The following is a 21422-nucleotide window of genomic DNA, read 5'->3' on the forward strand; positions in this document are numbered from 1 at the left end:
TGGTGGTCTCCCATCCAAGTACCAACTAGTGGCAATCTTGCTTGGTTTCCAGGATCTGACAAGATTAGGCTAGCCCAGGTCACTGGACAATGCTCTGGCTTCATTTTGTTGGGTAAGCTGCAGTGACATAGTAGAATGTTTGGAAATAAACTTAACAGCTCAGGAATGAACTTTCAGTTCAGAGAGCCTAACAAAACAGGGAATTCTGTACTGGTGCTAGCAAAGTAGTGTAGAAAATAGGGCTGATCTCTGTCCTTCGTAGTCCTTGCCAAGCAACAATTGTGCTGGCTTGGGGAGCCTGGTATTGTTAGGGCAGAGCATCTCAATGTGCACAGATAGTTTAAGAAGAATGCAGCAAGCTTAATGTAGAATAAATTAATCAGAATAAACTAACCCCCCTGCCACAGGACTTGCATTATAAATAGCTGCTGCTTGCCTACCATCTTTATTCTTGTCTGAAATTCAACTTCAGGACCCTTATTACTGTGGGAACAACCAGTCTTATTTTTCAGAGTCTGAGTGAGAGCAAATAATATTTCTTGGTGAGAAAAAAAGAGAAACAAAGGGTTTGGGGATGATTAAACTCCGAGGCATAGTGCTTTCCAAGTCAGATGTAAATCCAGATGTTGATTTTGGAGGGCTTCTCACTGTACAGTCCTATGCAGATTCACTCCAGTATAAACCAGTTGTTTTCAAAGGATAGCACTGTCAGGCAAGAGGAATTCTGGCTGGCTGACATCTGTCTGAAAATAATTCCTGTTTGAGATTCAAACAGTAGGATATTCTAGCTCCAGTGCCAAATTTCCCCCACTCCCAGATGATGCATTTCAAATATGGTTGTTAAGACATCTAAAGAAAATGGTCCAACATGGCAATAAGCCTTTTGGGTTTTAAAAGAGCTATTGTCTCTTCTGAAATTTAGAGGAATCACAGGATTCAGCTTGCATATTTGCTCCTATTGAACAGATTTTTCCCTGTATAATGGCACAGTATAAGTTTATGTCTTACCCACACTGATGTACCTTTTGAACAGTTCCTTTCAACTGCAAAAGAATAAATACTTCTTACGAGGTGGATTCCCCAAGTTATATCTCCTTTAAGTAAACGAATATTCATTTTCTTTGAGCAGAATTGTAACATGACATAAATCCTACATTCATAGCATTTATTGGGGAAAGTAGAAAAAACTCCTTTGACAAAGAAAACTGGTTCATAGTAGATCTTTAATCTCACACTAGAAGAAGTCTTAACATTCCTCCTCCCATGTACTTTATTTATTTAAAATATTTATATGTCACCTTCCACCTGAACATATCAGGACACAAGTTCGTTGACAACAGTATAAAAATAACATGATAAAACACACACTAAAACAACTCCTATAAAACCAATCTGAAAACAGTTTATGCTCCCACCAGCATGGTGATCCAACTTTTTCAGCATCTCAAAGGCCTATTATGCACGGCCGCTGAAACGGTGGCTTGGAGAACGAGGAGGAGGAAGAAGCGAAGCAAACCGATTATGCACGGGATGGAACACAACGCCGGCAAAACCCAGAGTATCCGATTATGCACGCAGATACTCCGGATCCGCTTCTGGTTGCGCCCTGGTCCCAGGAAGCTCCACTTTCTTCCACATCTCGCTAATGTGGCTTTTTCGGCGGCATACGTTGACTCTGCACCCGGTTGCCGCCTGCAGCGTGCATAATTGGTGATTTTAGCTGCCGCCATTCCACCCCGAATGCAGACTTTCCACTCCGTGCATAATGGGCCCAACTGCTGCAAAGGCTCTCCTAAATGCTAGGAGGGTAGGAGCCTCCTGATTTCTTCCAAGAGAATGTTCCAGTGACATGGTTAGCCACTTAGAAAGATCAAGTCTGGATTGTTGTCAAGTGTATTTTAGTAAAGGGAAATATTGGCAGTACACCTTGTTGGGAGGAACGAAGCTGTCTGTGGGAATATGCAGGACAGGTAGTTCTTAGGGTATGCAGGGCCAGGTTATAAAGGCTTGAAAAGTTAGTGCCAGTATCCTAAACTGAACCCAAAAACAAATTGGCATCTAGTGAAGGACCTCAGAATAAGAGTGATATAGTCCTACTAACTAGCCCTACAACTGTTATGACCTCTACTTTGCACTCTCTGGACTCAGAAGTCTCAGAGAAGGTACCTAGGGAGCCAGAAACATGCCTTGGGGAAGAGCAGTAGAAGATTCTGACCTTTCTGTTCCAGAGGCTGCCCCTGAGGAGCCTGCAGATCAGGCTCTGTTACTCATGGCAACAGACCTCACCGATGGACTAGAATGGCCTCTACTATCCAGTCACTCCTGATACCTGCTTTGGCCTAGGCAAAGGCAAGGCAAGCCAACAGCACAATGCAATCTAAAGAGAGCAACAGTGGCAATGTTATGACCAGTGCTCATGAACTCTGCATCCCTGCACTGGCCAGGAAGCACATACTCATCTTCAATCAAGACAAAGGGCATCCCCTCCTTCCTGATGTTCCTCCCTATCCCAACCATTGTATTGCTAAAGTTGTAACTGGCAGACTCCTTAGAAATGTTTTGTTGACCGCAGAAGCCCGTTTCAGTCCTCACCATTACGTCCGCCTGCCAAAAGTTTTATTATTCTCTAGTTATTACAATTTCAATCCAGAACCTTCCCGAAGCTTCCCCAAATAGCCTTTGTTCACTTTGTTCTTTGCTATCCTAGAGCGATCAAAATCTTTTGTCATACCGATCAGAGGGCAATCTGCCTTTTATCTAAAGTCCACCTCAGCCTACATAACTCATCATCATGTACCTGGCTAGGAAAATGGTATAATTCCCCTCACCTGGGCATCCCAAATCGCCTCTCTGGTAAACTTGGATCCTGTCAGAGGCTAAACTTGAATGCTGGTTTGCATTGCTCTGCTTTTTCTTTCTATGTTCCCCACGTCCAGATTGGTAATTATTCACCTCTTCCGGCCCCTTTTCCATGAAATTTAGCCATTTCCTTCTTTATTTCTCTCTGCATACGTGTGTTAGTGTAATTGCATACAGTCTGTTATTTATCTTGTGCTTTTCTTTAATAAAACTACATTCTTTATCTTTAAATATTTGTTCTGCCTTGAATTCCTAGAAGGGTTCATTGGTGAAAGGTTCTTGCTAGATTTAGAGCATTTGGGATAACAGCTCTTCCACCAGAATTTCTGCCCCCCCCCCCCAATCTTGGGGAAACTGCTAGCCCAGAAACCGGACAATGACCTACCAGGATCCACCTCTGCTTAGCAAGGGGTTCAGAGGAAGGAGACTCATGCTGAAATAGCTGAGGGGAGATACAGTACCAAGTTAGCAACTCATTGCTCCAGCTGTGGTACCAGACTAGATTCTACAGGATCTGGCCTAGTTACGACAGCACCAGGAGACATCTAGAAAGACTTTCCAGAACAGCTAGGACTGCTTTTCCTTGGTTTATTTAAACTGAGGGTAAAGAAGGGACCCATGCAGGATCACTTGATCCACAGGGTCACAATCCTTGTGAGTCAGACACAGGGCTGGACTATGCCAAGTGGTAGTCTACAAGGGATTCTCAAAGAGATCAATGGACAAGGAAGCCTGAGGCTAGAACTACAACAGGCTTCTGGATACTCTTCAAAAGCAGCCCACGTAGAGTAACAGTAATTGTCCATGAAGTTACTAAAGCATGGATCAGTGTGTTAGATCAGATGCCTGCATATAGGTGATCAACAAGAAAAACGCACACACAAACACATTTTGCTGTCATATTCACGTATTTCTCTAACAGGAGACAAGGATCCAGCAAGAATCCTGATTAAGATATTGAAATTTTTTTTGAAGGGGCATTAAATTTATTACAAATTTCCAGGGGGGAGGGAATCTATTAATTTTTTTTCTTTTACAGTAGAACAGCTTCAAAAATTGAGAATCAGTGATACCCTATATTTCACCCATTTTACTATTTATATGTATTGGGGGTAAAAATGACCCTAATACCATAATATAATATAATAATAATCTGCAATCTACAAAGAATTGCAGTTAGGAGGAGTTTTAGTCACTGGAGGCCAATTAACCTTAAGGTTGTAGAAAATTTCTCACAATGTTATTTACTTCTCTCTCCCCTCCCCCCCCCACACTTTGTGACTGGTTGCACCCTAAGATTTTGAATCCTTTTCTGTATTGATATGATTATATAATTGCAGCTGATAGCACAAGTTCTGTTATTTGTACTTTTATAGCTATTAAAACACAGTATTCTGGTTGGACTGCGCACCTAATAGCAAATTATCTTCTGTGACACAATCTCCTCTTGTTCTCCCTTCTCTTCTGCCTTTCACCAATCTAGAAAAGTGCACATTTAAAATGGAGTACACACAGCCACAGACACTGCAATGCCCATAGAAATAAGGTGCAGTCTGTCAGTTCAGACCCAGAGGTTTCACAGCAATTTCATCAGAATTAGTTTCCCTTCTAAGGTTAACAAATGGGGCATATTCTGTTCAGATTTTATTCAATTCTGAACAAAATGGGCATTCATTCTGATTACTTTTCTTGCTCCTGTTTAGTTCATATAGTTACTTGAACCAGTCTAACTAGAATTTAAGCCCGCTGTAAGAAAAATACAGCGGGTGCTAGCGGGCAGGGCCATAAGGCGGGCCCAGGAATAGCCTGGCCGCGTCTGTGATGCGGCGAGGTTGTTCCTGGGGCCGGGAGAAGGCCCCCACACACCCAGCCGCTACCCGAGGCCTTCTCCCAGCCCCAGGAACAGCCCATCCGGCACGGGGTTGCCGCTCTGCCTCCTCCTTCCCGGCAGCAGCGGCAGGGGCTGGGCGGGGAGGTAGGCAGCCAAATGCCACCCAGGCTGTGGCCCTCAGCCCAATGAGCTTGAACAGGATGGGCCAGGAGCGGCTGGAAGCCGAGGATTGGCGCTGCATCACCACCCACACGCTCCGCCTGGGGATGGATGCATCTTCCTTTCTCACCCATGGCCATGCCTGCCACTCTCCGGGGCACCTGAAATCCACCGGGATGGCTCATCATGGCAAGTTTAGAGGGGGCCCACAGGCCTGGAGCAGGCAGCTGCATCACTGGAAGGGGGGAGGGAAGGGGACCAGGGAGAGCCGCGTGGAGCCGTGGTTGTCAGGACATCAGAAGATGACTCTGAGATGTGGGACATTTCCCAAAGAAGCGGGAGTGTCCCGCTGTATTTGGGTCACCTGGTCACTATACCCTAGAGGTGAGGCCAGAAGGACACCCTGACATATAACCATTTTAATAAATGATCTTTTTGTTCACTCTTCTTAAGCCTTCACTTTCTATGTTTGTGAACATTAAAATATATTACCATAAGTTACCATAAGTTAAGAAATCACTTTTGTTTCTCATATTATTGTGATATGGTTCTATAGGAGACATGAGTGGAAACATTGGAGGACTCAATAGATTCTGATGTACAAATCATATTTTCAGTAGTCCATGTCAGACTATGACTTTTTTCCTGTCCTATTATTGTTTTAATAATTTTTTTATTCATAAATAATTATGTGAACCTTTATCTAGGTCTGCTGATTCAAATTTTATTATTCTTTGTTTTGGATCTTTTAACCAACCCAAAATCCTGACCTGCTGCTTGATAGTATAATTTTATTTCTGGAACTGCTAGCCCTTTTCACTTTTTTCATCTTAAAGCCTTCTGAAGCTTATTCTTGGTTTCTTGCTGTTCCAAATAAATGTATTTACCTGTGTCACTCCATCAGAATTCTTTCTTCTACGTATATTGGCAGCATTTGCAATAAAAAGTTTAATTCTGACAGTATATTCATTTTTATTGCTGAGATTTTACCCAGCCAGGAGATACTTAACTTTTCCCATCTGGATAGATCTGCTTGCATCAGTTTCCAGATCTTCTGGTAATTATTTTTTAAAGGTTACAGTGTTGTCCAGTCACATATATTCCCATATAGTTAAGAGAAATGGTGGTTACTGCATAATAGAAGAAACTGAAGAACAAAACCAAATGCAACACTGATCTCAACAGAAACTGTGCATTGACTGCAGAGGATGCCCATATGTACCCTCTGTACATAACAGCCGCCTAATGGCAAGCTGTGCTTAACACCAGCACACCAGGCAACCAAATGGCTATTATTCGACTTCAGTCAAATATTCCATGAAATCATGAATGCCACGGTGAAAATAAAAGCTTACCTTCTTTATTTGGTGCTGTTTCTTAGTAAGAACAAGTGGGAAGTGAACTTGTTCAAGAAGTCAGGGACAAGCCAAGAAGTACAATAATTCTTCTATGGGTCTCTTGGCATAACTGCAAATTTGCATTACAATTTGTTTACCTGAGTGAGCAGAGGCGTGACCTAACCAGCTGGATGACTTCAGCCCCACTGAAGGAGAACTGCAGGCATATTCGAGGCTAGGAGAACTAGCCTGCTGCTACTTAGCACCACTGCCTTAAAAAAAATCTTACTGTTTACAAAAATGCTGTTATTTAATTTTAAATGTTTTTGTTTTACTTTAGCTCTGCTGACTGACTGTGATGTTTCAGGTTAAAAGCCATGATGAGGGCCATTCAATTAATTTTTCATACTCATTAGGTAGATATTAAGTAATAATAATGTGTTATTTATTTATTTGCTGGCTGCTTCAGGCATGAACGGCCGCCAAAACGCCCAACCGTAATTATCATATCATGTTTAAATACTTATGTGTTGTTTCAAGTTTGCTTCAGCTCTGTTTCAGATTTCAGTACTCAGACCTCAGACTCATCCAGGTGATTTTATTTTACTTGCATTATGTCATCCATCTTGGGTCTCAGTGATAAAGGCAGACTATAAATACCGTAAATCAATCAAAATAATCAATAGTAAGTGGCCTTTCAAATCTTCATATAAAGGTTATATAAAAAACTCCGTGGTAGCACTTCCCACCACCAACATACTAAGGAATGCTATGGGGCTTTAAAAAAATTGCAGTTCCAACAAAGCTTATCAGCTTACCAGGTCCCTCCTGGTATCTGACAGGGATCAGGGGGCTTACTGGGATCAGCAGGGAGGCCCCTCCAACAAACAGTGATGTGTCTGTCACTGTATGGTATATTGGTTTTCTAGCATTACTGTCAGTAACTCAGAATTCCTGGACATTGGTGGGAGCTACATCACTCTAAGTGCATATAGGTGGTATTGCCTTGAATGGGATGCCTCTCTTTGTCTTATCCTGGGAGCTGCTCTCTGACTCCTCCTATCTCTTTTTTCCCTCTCATTCCATATGGCCTTCCATGGAGACATATACCTCTGCCCTCATTCTTCCACACACACGATGCCAGACAAGTTGGCCATTTGTGATAGGGAAAGTAGTCTTTGGATTAGGCTTTTCTCTCTCCTTTCAATTGCAACCTGAATGTCAACTGGATTCACTCCAGTGAATGTAAGCTTACCTTTTTTTTTTTTCTGTTTGCAATATATTTCTCAGGAGATTTATTTACTGCACTCAGTATCACATTTCTATGACTGGGCAAAACTCGCCTATATTGACTAAATATTTCAATATGAGCCACTGTCAGGGCAGTGGCTAGGTGGCAAGCACTGGAGCCCCTGCTCCACCAGCATGGCACTCCCAGAGCAGCAGCCGTGGCAACCCAGTCTTAAGAGTGCCCCTGCAATAGGGGGTAAGAATCAGTGAAAATTGCTCCCCTTTCTGCCAATTAAAATGTTAGACAGTACTTGAACCCAGTATCAGTAAAGAACTTCCCAGGCCCTGCTCTCTATGTATCTGCCTGCAAAGGTGACATGGGCAGCCCCTCCTCCCTTCGAGTGCTGGCACTTCTTTAGAAATTCCCTCCCCATTTGAGGCTTGTCCTTCCAGTGCCTGCCTAAACCAGAGGCTTTTAATTGGGGATTTACATTTTTAACCTGTTTTCTTTTTGTCTGCTTCTAGGCTGCAGTGTGTTCTAAGAATATTTAGACTGCTAGGTATTGACTTATGTTGTTTTATGGCTTTTTAAATTAATGATACTACTTTTATTATTTTGATGCATAGTGTTTATTTTGTGAGATGCTTCAAACTTGTTTCTGGTCAGGTAGCATATATAAAAACAGATATTATCAATATATAAAATAAATAGAAACCGTGGTTGCAGGTGTAACCTTTCTTTTAATCTACGGCTCTCACCCTGTGTTCTTACAGTAAAATCATAAAAACACTTTCTGGGAGTAAGTGGCACTGAACAGATCTGAGTAGGATTCCAAGAGGAACATTTTAGGATTGTTCTTATTGCGATCAGAACTAGAGTCACATAATTCTATGACCACTGAAGTAGAGTCACACAGTTCTGTGACTTAAGTAGACTTAGAAATTGAGGCAATTTCCACACAACAGTAAAAATAGCGTTACGCCAGCTGAATGGCAAAGCACTAAATTTTATCACACCTCCCAGCTCCTCCTTACCTTTTCTGCTGTCTCGCCTTTATCTGCCACCTTTTTGCGCATCTCACCCTCCACACGTGCTGCTGGAAATGGCGGAAGAGAACAACGTGCCTTATACACGTCCTGCTTCCACCTGTCAATCAATCTAAGCAACCAATCCCCTTCCTCCATATTTTAAAGGTCCTGCAATGCCCTCTAATAAAAAAGAATGTACTTCTCTGTTGAAATGCCTATGCATAGAATCATAGATGCATAGTGCTTTTTGAATGCCAGTATTTATGGGATCACAAGTCCTTTGATAGTTTTAAAAATTAATCTCATTCCTGATTGGGGGGTGGGGGGAGAAAACTTTAGAACAGCATGCTTTGTTTTATAACTTTGAAAAAAAAATCTTTTATTTCTGGAATTGCCTGCACGCTTGTCTGCCTGTTCGTTGCTCCAGGAATTTAGCCATTTTTAAAAAGACATTTCCATCCCCTGGAATAAGGCGGGACGAGGCAGGTGACTTTAGTGCATTTGAGCCTCCATACCTTCCCTCTGCTGGTTGCCTGTGGTTGCTCTCCGACAGCTAGTGTTAAATAGGTTGGTGAATCCACTTTATACAATTCCCCAACTAGCGCTTTAAAATGGAGGATATAGCAAGCCGATTACTGCCCAGACGCTGGATGTGGGTGACATCATACGGAGGGGCTAGAATATAGCAACTTCTTTTGGCAAAAATTACACTACATTTACGGGTGCGGAAATGCCCTGAGATTTGTGCTTTAGTTAGTGTTAAAAAGATCAGAACAAAATGTGAGTCCAAAGGCACCTTTTAAACCAACAAAGTTTGATTCAAGGTGTGAGCTTTCATGTGCAGGCACACTTCTGCAGACAATGGAACCATCTCAAAATCAAGTATTCTCAAAACAGAAACATTGGGCCTAGAACCTAAAAGAGAGTATCTTAGTCAGGTAAGCCTCAAGAAGAAGGCATTCCATAGGTGAGGTGCTACTATAAAAAGAATGGGCTGTCTTTAGTTACCACCTGCCTCACTTCTAATGGTGGAGGCACAGGGAACAGGGCTTCAAAAGTGGACCTTAACTGGTTGACTGGATATTAAAGGAGGAAATGTTCCTTCACCTGGCCACAGGCCACTTTTCAAGGCAAGATCCAGCAGTTTGAAGAGTGTCTGGAAACAAATAGCCAGTGTGGATTTTTTAAATACCCTATATCCTGCCCCTGACAATAACTTGGCTGCCACATTTTAGACCAGCTGAAATTTACATACCATTTTAGTAGCAGTCCCATGTAGAGCACATTGCAGTAATCTAGCTCAGAATTTACCCCAGCATGGATCATCATTATCATCATCATCATCATTATTATTAGTTAGATTTATTTCCCGCCACTCCCTGTAGGCTCGTGGTGGGTCACAATAGTTTGTCCCCATTAAAATACCCATTAAAAGATTTTAAAACAATCCCAACATGGCGGAAACTCTCATTATTCCCACCCCTGCTATCGGAGCGGCAGGTAGGGTGGGTAGGAGATCTAACTTACTAGGTCCGGGGGGGGGGGGGAGAGAATGCTGGCTCTCATTTGCTGACCCCGGCTTCAACCAAAAACCTGGCAAAAGAGCTCTGTCTCGCAGGCCCTGCGGAAAGCTGTTAAATCCCGCAGGGCCCGCAGCTCACCTGGGAGCTCGTTCCACCAGGTAGAGGCCAGGACCAAAAAGGCCCTGGCCTTGGTCGAGGCCAGGCGCGCTTCTCTAGGGCCAGGAACGACCAGGAGATTCTCCCCCGCAGAGCTTAGAGCCCTGCGGGGGACATAGGGCAACAGGCGGTCCCTCAGGTATGTGGGTCCCAACCCGCGTATAGCCTTAAAGGTCAAAACCAGAACCTTGAACCTGATCCAGGTGGCAATTGGCAACCAATGCAGCTGCCTCAGCACAGGCTGGATATGGGCCCTCCAAGGTGTGCCAGTGAGGACCCGAGCAGCTGCGTTTTGCACTAGTTGGAGTTTCCGGATCAGGGACAAGGGTAGGCCGGCGTAGAGCGAGTTACAGAAATCCAATCTGGAGGTGACTGTCGCATGGATCACTGTAGCCAAGTGGTCAGGGGACAGGTAGGGGGCTGGTAGTCGGGCCTGGCGAAGATAGAAAAATGCCTGGCCTGCTACTCTCTATAGTCAGGGAGGCATCGATGGTCACCCCCAGGTTCCTGGCCTGGGGCGTGATAGTAAGTTGCGCTCCTGCCAGGGTGGGTAGGCGCGCTGCCTGGTCCTGCCCTCTGCCTCCCAGCCACAGGACTTCCGTCTTGGAGGGGTTGACTCTGCTCGAACCATTCAATCACTGCTTCCAAACATCTGGCGAATGGTTCCGGGGGGGAGTCCGGCCAGCCGGCCATGAGGAGATAGAGCTGGGTGTCATCAGCGTACTGGTGGCAACCCAGCCCGAAGTTCCGTACCAGTTTGGCCAGAGGGCGCATAAAGATGTTGAATAACGTGGGGGAGAGGCCCTGTGGTACCCCACAAGGGAGTCTATAGGGACGCGAGAACACTTCCCCCACCGCAACCCTCTGGGTCCGGTTCTGGAGAAAGCAGCGTATCCAGCGCAAGGCTGTGCTCCGTATCCCTGTGCCGGCAAGGTGGTGGATCAGAAGGTCGTGATCCATGATGTCAAAGGCCACCGACAAGTCCAAAAGGACCAGCACAGCTGACCTACCTCTGTCCAGCTGGCGACGGACATCATCCAAAAGGGTGGCCAGGACGGAAGCCCGACTGATATGGATCGAGTGCCAAAATTTCCTCCAAGAATGGCAAGAGCTGATCAGCCACAGCCCTCTCCACCACCTTGCCCAGGAATGCCAAATGCGATATTGGGCGATAGTTGGCAGGGTCCTGCGGGTCCAGCGTTGATTTTTTTAGGAGAGGGCGGACCACTACCTCCTTTAGCCGCTCAGGAAACTCCCCCGAACTTAGGGAGGAGTTGATGATGTCTCTGAGCTGGCCTCCTATCCCCTGGCCACTTCCCTTGCGGAGCCAGGAAGGGCAGGGGTCAAGGGGGCAAGTGGTTGCCCTGATCAATCCCAGCAACTTGTCCACTTCAGAGAGCCGCCTGATCATCATAGCCAGATCATGCCACCAGATCTATAGCTTCTGCTGTTACAATTATTGCCTTCTGACAAGATAGCTTGAGTGCTGATATACTGATTGGATGACATACAAGTATTCATTTTGATCATATTACAAAGGACTGCAGAAAATTTGCAATCTTTGAACACTTTCAGAACTCTGCTTTTGGCCATCATAAGTAGCAGCTTTTTTCAGTGCTAATTCTGTGCAGAGTTACCCTACTCTAAACCCCTGATATCAATGTGCTTAGACTCGACTAACTGCACAGGGCTGCACTGTGTTTTCCACGCATGAGTGCTTGCATCATTTCCCCCAAGAAAAGCCACTAAAGTCATATATGACTCTTTAGAGCTCTAACTTTTGTAATGTTCATATTTACATGGTGTAGCTAAAGATATTTGATACATGTCCTAATTTAAACTATCCCTGTTATGAATAGGATTTTTAAAAACACACCAAAATAAAATAGGGAAACTACAGGCTAGGCACAGGGGAACACCTTGTGTTCTTCTTTGTATTTAATAAATGCCTGTAGTTCTCATTTCTGGGATATTATAAAGATAGGTCGCTTGTAATACATACAAGTTGTTGCACAATCAAAATTCTGCATGTACTTCTTGAATGCATTCAGTTTTTCAATTTAACAATGTAGATTTTGTTTTTCTTTTATTAGAGGACACAATATCATGCATGCCTGTTAATCTGAGGGACACACCTTTAGTTAATTATTAGATACACTGGCTAGGATCCAAAGAACCATAGGACTAGCCCAAATGCACTTTAGACTGAATGCTCTTGGCATGAGCCACCTTCCAAACTGCTTGTGAAACTGAATAAAGCCATCCAGGCTCTGTTTCCTCCTTTTAGAGCTACAGCTCCAGGACAGACAGTAATGGCAGCTTAGTCCTCTAGTTACTATTTGATCTTTTGTTAGGGACATTTTGAAAGAATAATTCACATTGAGATGTTTATTGATAAAGTTACTGCATAAAAATGTAAATGAAATGACATTTTCCTTTTCAAGATGTGCTGTGATAATAAAATCAGAGTCCAGTAGCACCTTTAAGACCAACAAAGATTTATTCAATAAATCTTTTTATTGATAGATTCAAATGGCTGTGTTGGTCTGATAATGTGACTGTAAGGTAATGGCAATGTAATGGAGATCTTGTGACATTTGGATTAAATATAACCTCAACCAATACAGGCAGTCCTATTTTATAGTTCTTGCAGGCTAGCCTCAGCTATTTGAGGGCTTGACCTGGCATACAGTAATGTAATCTTATGAACACCCAAAGTAAAAATTATGGGGAGGGGGAGTAAAACAAGAGAAGTACAACAGTAAATACTTCAGCTTCCCTAGAAACTCTCCAGCCATGCAGAATTTGCAATGTTCCATACTGATAATAGCCTTATGTTAGTCATTCATGGCAAGCACCAATCAACCATGACTGATTCTGCAAGCAGTTCTCACTGCCTCCAATAATAAAGTGCACAACCATGGTGCTAAGTGTTCTCAGTGCTTCTTTTGTTAAACTCTAGCTGCCCTGAGCCTATGGGGAGGGCAGTATATAAATATAATAAATAAATAATACTCAGCAGCAACCTGCAGACCGACTCTCCACAGGACAGACTTTAAGGTGAAGACAGCACAGTATCTTTTTGTACCAAGCTTATGAATCCTATAAGGGACCAGAAAAGCATTGAAGGGTCTTTTGTTCTTAGAGGGAAAAAAGTGAATAGAGCATCTGACTGACAGAATTTTCGAAAAATTAATATATTTCTGATGGTCCATACAATACTCAGGACTTCAGATGAAGTGGGGAAAAGAGAAATGCAATTTCTTACTGATTATCTGTCATCAATGGGAGCACCATTTCTTAATGCTATTAGTGATCGTCTCTCTCCACTCTGCCCTCAGGAGCACTTACACTAATGTAGTTCATGGAAAACATCCAATAAGGTTTTCTTTGTTGTCTGAAGATTTTCACAGAATTACAGATTGGGGGGGGGGGGGTGATCCTGGTCTATAAAGAGGCATAGAAATATAGTAAGTAATGTCAACATACCCTTTGTTGTCAGTTCTTACTAGTAAATATATGTCAAACATGAAAATTGAAAATTACACAGAACTGGGACAGACCACAGAAGGCCATCTAGTCCAGCCCCACACCTTCTAGGGGACTTAAAAAACACACATTCCTGACAGGTGCTCATCCAATTTCTTCCTTTAAAACCTTCCAACTAAGGAAACTCCACTACCCTTTGAGGCAACACATTCCATCACCGAATAGCCTTCAAAGAAAATGTTTCCTAACTTTTAAGTGGAACCTCTTTTTCCATTATCTGAACCCACTGCTCCTAGTCCTTGTCTCTAAAACCACAGTTGACAAGTTGGCTCCCTCTTCAACATATCTTTTACGTAATTAAACACAACTATCATATCACTCCTCACATACCCAACTCTTAATCTTCCTCTTTGTGTTCTCTGTATTACTACATAGCAGTAGCTTTGTATGTAGGAAAGCCAAGTAATCTTATTCTGACATTGTGAGATGTTGCTTTTTCATGAGTCTATTGTAAAGCACAAGTCTCATCAGTTCCAAATGCACTGGGCAAGTGACTTTCAGGACTGGTTTATGACTTAGCTATCCCTGGCTGATTGTGTTTGCAATTTAGGTGTAGAATGTTACCTGCAGAATCAATGACAGGGACTTTCCTAAAGTCATCTGGATTCATAGGGTTTTTTAGAGGATGCAGAAAAATTATTACGATAATAACCTAATTCCAAAAGGAGGCAAGAAAGAGCCGTAGGCAAGGATCATAGAATTGGAAGGCACCTCCAGGATCATCTAGTCAAACCCCCTGCACAATGCAGGAACTAACAACTACCTGTCCACCCACAGTAACCCCAATTTCATGCCTGATTTCCCCCACACACACCAAAAATCTCCAAAATCCAGCCTGGCCAAAAGAAAATTCACCTACCATCCCACAGTGGCGATCAGCAATTCCCTGAGTATGCAAGGAAGGGCCACAAGAGACAAACACTGACATACATCCCTGCCCACCCCCTTACAATCTGCCTAAGTTCATAAAGGATGCCCCATCCCCACAGGAAGATAAAAGAAAGCAATCCAGCAGACACATAACTGAGTGTGAGGCATATGTGAGTGAGCCGCAACAGCTGTTCAATGGAGCTAAGTTCACACAAGCAAACATCATGATAAGATGAAAATGGAAAGTGAAAGACGACTTTACGAAGTTGTACAGGTAAGGAAATAAGGGATAATATTCCTAAGAGCCAAATCTATTCATGTTTATATACTGTTTTATATGCAAATATAGTTTCCCTGTAGATTGTTGTGACATGTACACTATACTCTCTCTCCTTTGGGAAATTCACAGATGTATATGTGAGACCAAGGACTATTCCCCTTCATCCTTATGTAGTCTCAGAGCACACAGCTCCCATCTTTTGGCCCTTGGACTGTGTGGTGGCCAAGTTCTATTCTGTCATTATCGCCTTCTACATGGCACCCACTCAGCATGGTTATAGACCCTCTGAAATACTCTGCTGCCCTTCTCCAGCATCTTAGAAAGTGAGGATCTGCATTTTGAGCAGTTTCCTTCTCTTGCCAACACTGCTCTGGACCTCTGTTCTGTTCTCCTGCTGAGACTTATCTGCCCCAGTTAGGCAGAATGATGTTTCTGTCTCACTGAAAACACATTCAATTTTCATTTCCTAGAACTGTTGAGTCCAGAGCAATACTCTGAGCATAGGACTACTCATTACAATACATAGAAACTAAATAATGCCATAAAATAAGAAAACATACATAGGAATCAAACATGCATGGGGATCTCAACTGTGTAAGATTAAACAATAAAATCCAAATGGCCTGTTGTAATAGAAATACAGTCTTCGAGAATGCCTTACGGTTGTTAGCCTCCCTTTGGGAATGTTCAGGTAACGAATCTCAATGGATATACCTGATTAAACAACTGATTACGGAATAGTGGTAAAACAGTCACAACCAAAAGCTCATTGAAAGTTATAACCACACTAGCAGAAAAGCCCATTGCAAAACAATTACCCCCCTCCCCAGGCTGGCTCTGCCAAGGCCTTGCAAGAGCTTGTGGCTTGCAGATGAGTGCTGGCCACATCTGAGTGAAGAGGCAGGCCTTCCCAGGTGTTTCTCCCTGCCTCTCTGCCATGACCACACCCCTGCAGCGCAGAGATCAGGGTTCGCTCCCCCCTCCCTCCCTCCCTCTCTGGTTCTGCCTTCTGGCTGCCCATCCTCATAGCAGGAGGCGATGCCTCTGGTCACAGTGCTCCTGCCCCCCCCCCATGCAGCAGCAAGGCCAGGGCTGGGCTCCCCTCTCTTCCAGACCCCAGCTGCTGGCTGGGCAACCTCCCTCCCTCTGACTGCGTTCCCAGACACACACACCCTCCCAGCGTACGCTTGCTGGCTGGCTTACCCGTCACCGTCAGCCCAGTAGAGTGCGTTGGCACTTCTTCTACATGGAATAAGTTGGAGGAGGATGCGGCCAGTGGTGGGACAGCCTACCTTAGTGGCCGTTCATTGGATGGACTGCCAATCGGGTAGGCAATGAGTCTCAAATCCTCTCACCACCCCATCCAGCTTTATTTATGTTACGGATATGGGTTATTGCCGGTTCTCAGTAATTCTCCTAGATATGGATGTGCTTCCAATTAAATATACTTTAAAAATGACAATCTTACCAATTTTCAGACAAAATTTTTTGTCTATATTCAGTGCTGGCGTCTTTTCTGTCTATTGGGATTACTCCAAGTAAAAGATAGTTCCCCAAAGGGCAACTTACTAAAACATACACATCCACTGTTTTTCTCTTTTGAAAGAAATACAACAAAAAATTGACGGCATAATAGTATAGCATTCCTGTAATGAGCCCAGCAACCTCTGGGATCCATAAGGATACTCCAGGTAGTCCATAAATCCTTGCGAGGAAAGAAGGTGAGCCTAAGGCAAAACCAGAGCCCTCTCAATTATCTGGGAATAAGAACAGAAACTGCATCCTCCCCTATGGAAGGGTGGGCACTCATAGAGCTACTACCATCACAATATCTAGCTTCCAGATCACCTCAGTACAGCAGGGCAGAGAAAAAAACAGATTAGTTGCCATGTTTCAATAACTCAGACCTAAGAAATCTTATTGGCACTAAGGAAGCACAGTCCTATAACAGTCAACATAGTGACTGCTTTCTAATAAAAAGGATTTTGTACCATAGACACCACACTTTGCATCTACAAATAACAACAGCCAATGGTAATATTCAGTTGAATACCAGAAACTTGGCTTTTGTACAGCAGTGGTATTTCCCCATGAGCAGTTCTGAATGTTTTTCCAGGTTCCTTCCCATCCCTGTTTAGCTGTAGTTATAAGTTACTAACTCCAAAGGAAAAGTAAGATTCAAGTCCAGCAGCACCAGAAAGACCAGCAAGGTTTTCAGGGTTTAAGCTTCTGAGAGCAAAAGCTACTGGTATCTCATGAATAGAGCTTTGACTCTGGAAAGCTTATTCCAGGGGTAGTCAATCTGCAGCCCTCCAGATGTCCATGGACTACAATTCCCATGAGGCCTTGCCAGCAAATGCTGGCAGGGGCTTATGGGAATAGTAGTCCATGGACATCTGGAGGGCCGCAGTTTGACTACCCCTGGCTTATTCCATGGGAATCTTGTTGGTCTTTATTTATTTATTTTATATTTCCCGCCCTCCCCTGAGGCTCAGGGTGGTTCACATAAAACATAGAAAAGATACATCGAAATGATACATAGATACATGCTACTGGATTAAAATCTTGCTCTTCTGTAGACCGACATGGTAACTCTCTTGATACTAATAAAATTGCAGTTACTTGTTGTATCTGTTGTAGTGTCCCCTCTTTGAGATGCAGCCTCATAGAATCAGTTGGCTTTTTGAGCCCAAGCCTTACAGACCATGTACAACGAACATAAATGTTTTACCTAAACTTGCTTCTACAGTGTAGCTAATATGCTCACTGTATTCTTCTGAGGACATGAGATGCATGTCCAGCATGCTGCATACTTGAAAAGGGGCTGACTGGTGCATGACAGACTGATCTGAAGGAGGAAAAGTATGGGTTGGGTGCTGCTGCTCAAAACTCAGAATGGGAGTGCCCCTAGGTTGTTAAAGTTTGAGAACCACTGGGACTATGCCCAGTGTCAGAATCTAGTTCTGACACTAGATTTTTTGGGTGAGTCCCTTTGCCCTCATATGTTCTTGAGGGATCCCCAACCTTCTCTCATGCAAGTGAAGTACTTTATGTTGTCTCTTAGCCTCAGACTTCGAAGGGAGACTACATAGAGTCAGAGAGAGAGGCCAGGACACGGAGCATCCTAGCTCTCTGCTGCTCTGCAGCTATCCCTTTGATGTGTAGATTGCTATTCTCAGGGAATCTTCCTTCCTTCCGCTGCTTTTAACACCTTCTCTCCACACTTTGCCAGATCTCTCCATCTTGGCAGCATGCCTCGGGAGATGAGGACATGCTTTCCTGCATCTCCATCCACTCTAGCTACTAGATTAGAATCCTATCTTTATTCTGACCAGTTTATAATGCAGTTCCTTATAATAAATTATCCGTATTACTTGGCTAAGATAAAGAGCCTCTGTTTGCTATTTTGATTCTTACCTACACACACATACTAGATAAGCTTTGCTGTGTTGTAAGCCTTGGGCTTTTTGCTAAGGCTCTGGAATACTAATTCCAACACCAAGCTCCTGTGCCTTGACCCTAGGGTTGCCAGGTCCCCTTTGGTCACCCGTGGAGATGGGGGAGTCAGGATTGCCCTATCCACGTTGGGAAACTCCTGGAGATTTGGGGATGGAACCAGGGAAGGACAAGGACCTCAGTGAAGTACAATGCCACAGAAGCCACCCTCCAAATCATTTCCATTTTCTCTGTAGTCCAGAGATGAGCTGTAATTCCAGGAGATTCCTAAGTCTCACCTGGAGGCTGGCATCCGTACTCGGATCTCTTTTTAACAAATCAGCTGGTGAAGCTTTCTTCCACAGCAAGAAAACGTCCAGTGGAAGTTCTGCTGGAGAGAGCAGCTCATAAAGGGAGAGGAACTCTGCTGGGTGGGGGTGGAAGACCTACATCCCTGCAAGGTGCATGGGCATATTCGATGAAGTGACCAGGACAATGACAGGAGAGCAGGTGGAATCCTTAAGAGGGAGAAGCTGTTTAAGAATGGAGGGCGTTGACGCGGGCAGGATACCTGCACATGCTATTAGAAACTATCCCTTTACATAAGTTTTTTTTTAAATAGATATTTAAAATGAAGAGGAGCCGAAGGGAGGGGGAGATAGAGAGAAAAGAAAGCCATTTCGATAGCCCTCCCGGATCACTTTTCCGCACCCACCTCTTCCTGAACAGTGCGAGTCCCGGTATGGTTGGGGTTGACGCGCCCGCCCTCTCTCCTTCTGCGCGTCCCTCCCTCCCTCCCTCCTCCGCGCTCAGGCTGGTTGGTTGGGAGGGAGGGCCGAGGCGGCCATCTTGGGCTCGCTCGCTCCGTGCGTGTGTGTGTGAGCGAGCGAGCGAGCGAGCGGGGGGGAGGCGGAGGCAGGCCGAGGCTGGGGCAGGGAGTGACTGGCTGGGTCCTTTGCGGAAGTGGGTGGCTTCACTCTCCCAGAGTGGAAGGAGCCGAGCGAGTCCAGGGGGGTCCTCCGCACCTTTCCCCAGCGCCGTCTCTACCCGAGGAGGATGGCAGGGCGGCTCCCGGCCTGCGTGGTGGACTGTGGCACAGGGTGAGCGAAGGGGCGCGCGCGAGGGACGGAGGTGGAAGAGAGGCAGGAAGGCAGGAGCCAGCCAGCGGCGAGGTGGCCGTGGGCGGCCGCGGCGGCTGCTGCTGCTGCTGACAGTTTGCGTCCAGGCAGTGGAGGCGATGGAGAGGGCGGGGAAGCGAGGCGGCCGCAGTTCTTCTTTTTCCCTTTGGGGGGGGGGTATGAAGGTGGGTGGGTGGGTTGCCTGACTGGCTCGCCTTAAAAATAGACCCAGTCGAGCCTGGGATTGTGTTCCGCGTATTGCCCGGCGCTCCCCTCCCCGCCACATGGGTAGCCTCCCCCTCGCTCTCCACCCGGATTGCAACACCAGCTTCCCATTTGCCCGATGAGGGGAAGGGGTGGGGTGGGGGGCATTAGGAGGGGGGTGGTCGCCCTCCCCTCCCCTTTCCTTGATGGGCTTTGACAAGATCAGTGAATCCGGTCGGCTGGACTTCGCTTTTAGCCGCCCGCTTTCAGAATTGTGGTTTTGTGGGAGGGGAACCGGTGGAAAAGGGAAGGGGGGGTGTCACACCCTTCCCGTTTCCTCACCTTCGTGCTTTAAATATGTGGGGTTGGTTCTTGCTCACATCTGTGGCGTCAGCTTCTGTGAAAAGCTTTTTTTGTCACTTGCCTTTCCATGATAAAGCAAGCGAGGTTGGAATTGCCACAGTTGGATTCTTGGTTCAATGGCATGAAAACCGAGTGTGTCCTTCCGCTTCCTTTCCGGTTTCACGTGGGGAAAAGGGCAGCCCCTCAAGGGGGCAGTTGCACAATAAGATCAACATTCTCTGATTTAAGGTTTTGTCATCTCTCTCAAGACCCCCCCCCCCCGCCCCAGTTCATTCATTTTCCCCGGAAGCTGCCTTTTCGGGAAGTAGCGTTTCCTATTCAGTTTCTGAAAGGAGTCCCCCCTCCCTCTTTCATAAGCCGTTTGCTTAGCTTGGGTACAAAGTCAACAAGATCAGGGTGCACCCAGTATATCAATATTAAGAAGGATAGTTAAAATATTTTAAACTGGGTTTGTTCATTTGATGAAGCAAATTCAGAGTAGTGGTTTCGCTCTGTAATGCCATGATTTTCCCATATGTGTCATTTATTCAGCATTACTTCTCTGTGTGGGAGTGCAAAAAAAAAAGTCCACCCTCTGTATTGAGCAAGCGCAAAGGAACTTCCTTAGTTTTGTCAAAGCCTCTTCCTCCTTTCATGCTTTTATACCTTATAAGGCAGTTTTCAGTGTCAAACCTGAAGCAAATCTTTTTTAGAACCAGCTTTTCAAATTTAGCAAGTTTTGGTGAGTGACCAGAGAGAAAATAGCAATGCTTAATGGCTAAATGTATGCCTATAGAAGAGAGTTTTGCAGAGATTCTTCTGGATGTTCAGTAAACATAAAGCTTTAAGTTATAACTGAAGGAAGCTAAGACTTCCTGCAGTGAGTACTTTGTATCCTTGCTATCAGTTCTCTAAGAGCTGGGTGCAAGGCATACTCTTAATTGGCTGTGTCCATGATGCTTATACAGAAGATTTTTGTGATATTTTAGTATGAATATTCACAGATCCTGTTACAGAACTTGTACCATTGTGTGCACTGTACAGTTTTGATATCTAACAAAAGCATGAGTATAAAATGTTGTGTGTCAATGATCAACTTGCCTTTTAATTTTAAAATTAAAAATATGCTTTCATGAGGACGAATCATGACCTCAGGGCAGTTCATATCAGGGAAAAACAGCATATTAAATTAGGTGGTAGTGATGGGAGAATTTATCTGGCACTTTTAATTAAACTACATTCTGTATTTTCTTCTGTTACACTTACATGGGCATGTCCTGTCATGCTGAAACAAACCTTTTTTTAAAGCAAATATTTAGATAATATATAGGTCAAGTCCTCTGCTTTGATCAGTTTTTTCCAGAAGCTGTGGTCTTGCCTATGAGGCCTCTTTATTTCATTTTCATTTGTAAGGTTAAACTTGTATATGAATTCACAATACCCTTCCCATGAGCCTTGACTCCCAGTTTGAGATTCTAGGTGTGAAGCACAGGAATTCAT

General features: G+C 44.5%; 1 protein-coding gene across 1 annotated transcript in view; it reads left to right on the forward strand.

The window, feature by feature from the left end:
- The first annotated feature begins 19111 nt into the window (after positions 1-19111).
- Positions 19112-21422, forward strand: part of ACTR3 (actin related protein 3) — a 61855-nt gene continuing 59544 nt past the window's right edge. Inside the window, exon 1 of the mRNA XM_077320275.1 lies at positions 19112-19358. Coding sequence (XP_077176390.1) covers positions 19315-19358 — 44 coding nt within the window. The 5' untranslated portion in view covers positions 19112-19314. The remainder of the gene's footprint in view (positions 19359-21422) is intronic.

The sequence above is a fragment of the Paroedura picta genome, chromosome 2 (genome assembly GCF_049243985.1).
Source record: "Paroedura picta isolate Pp20150507F chromosome 2, Ppicta_v3.0, whole genome shotgun sequence".
NCBI classification, from domain to species: Eukaryota; Metazoa; Chordata; class Lepidosauria; order Squamata; family Gekkonidae; genus Paroedura; species Paroedura picta.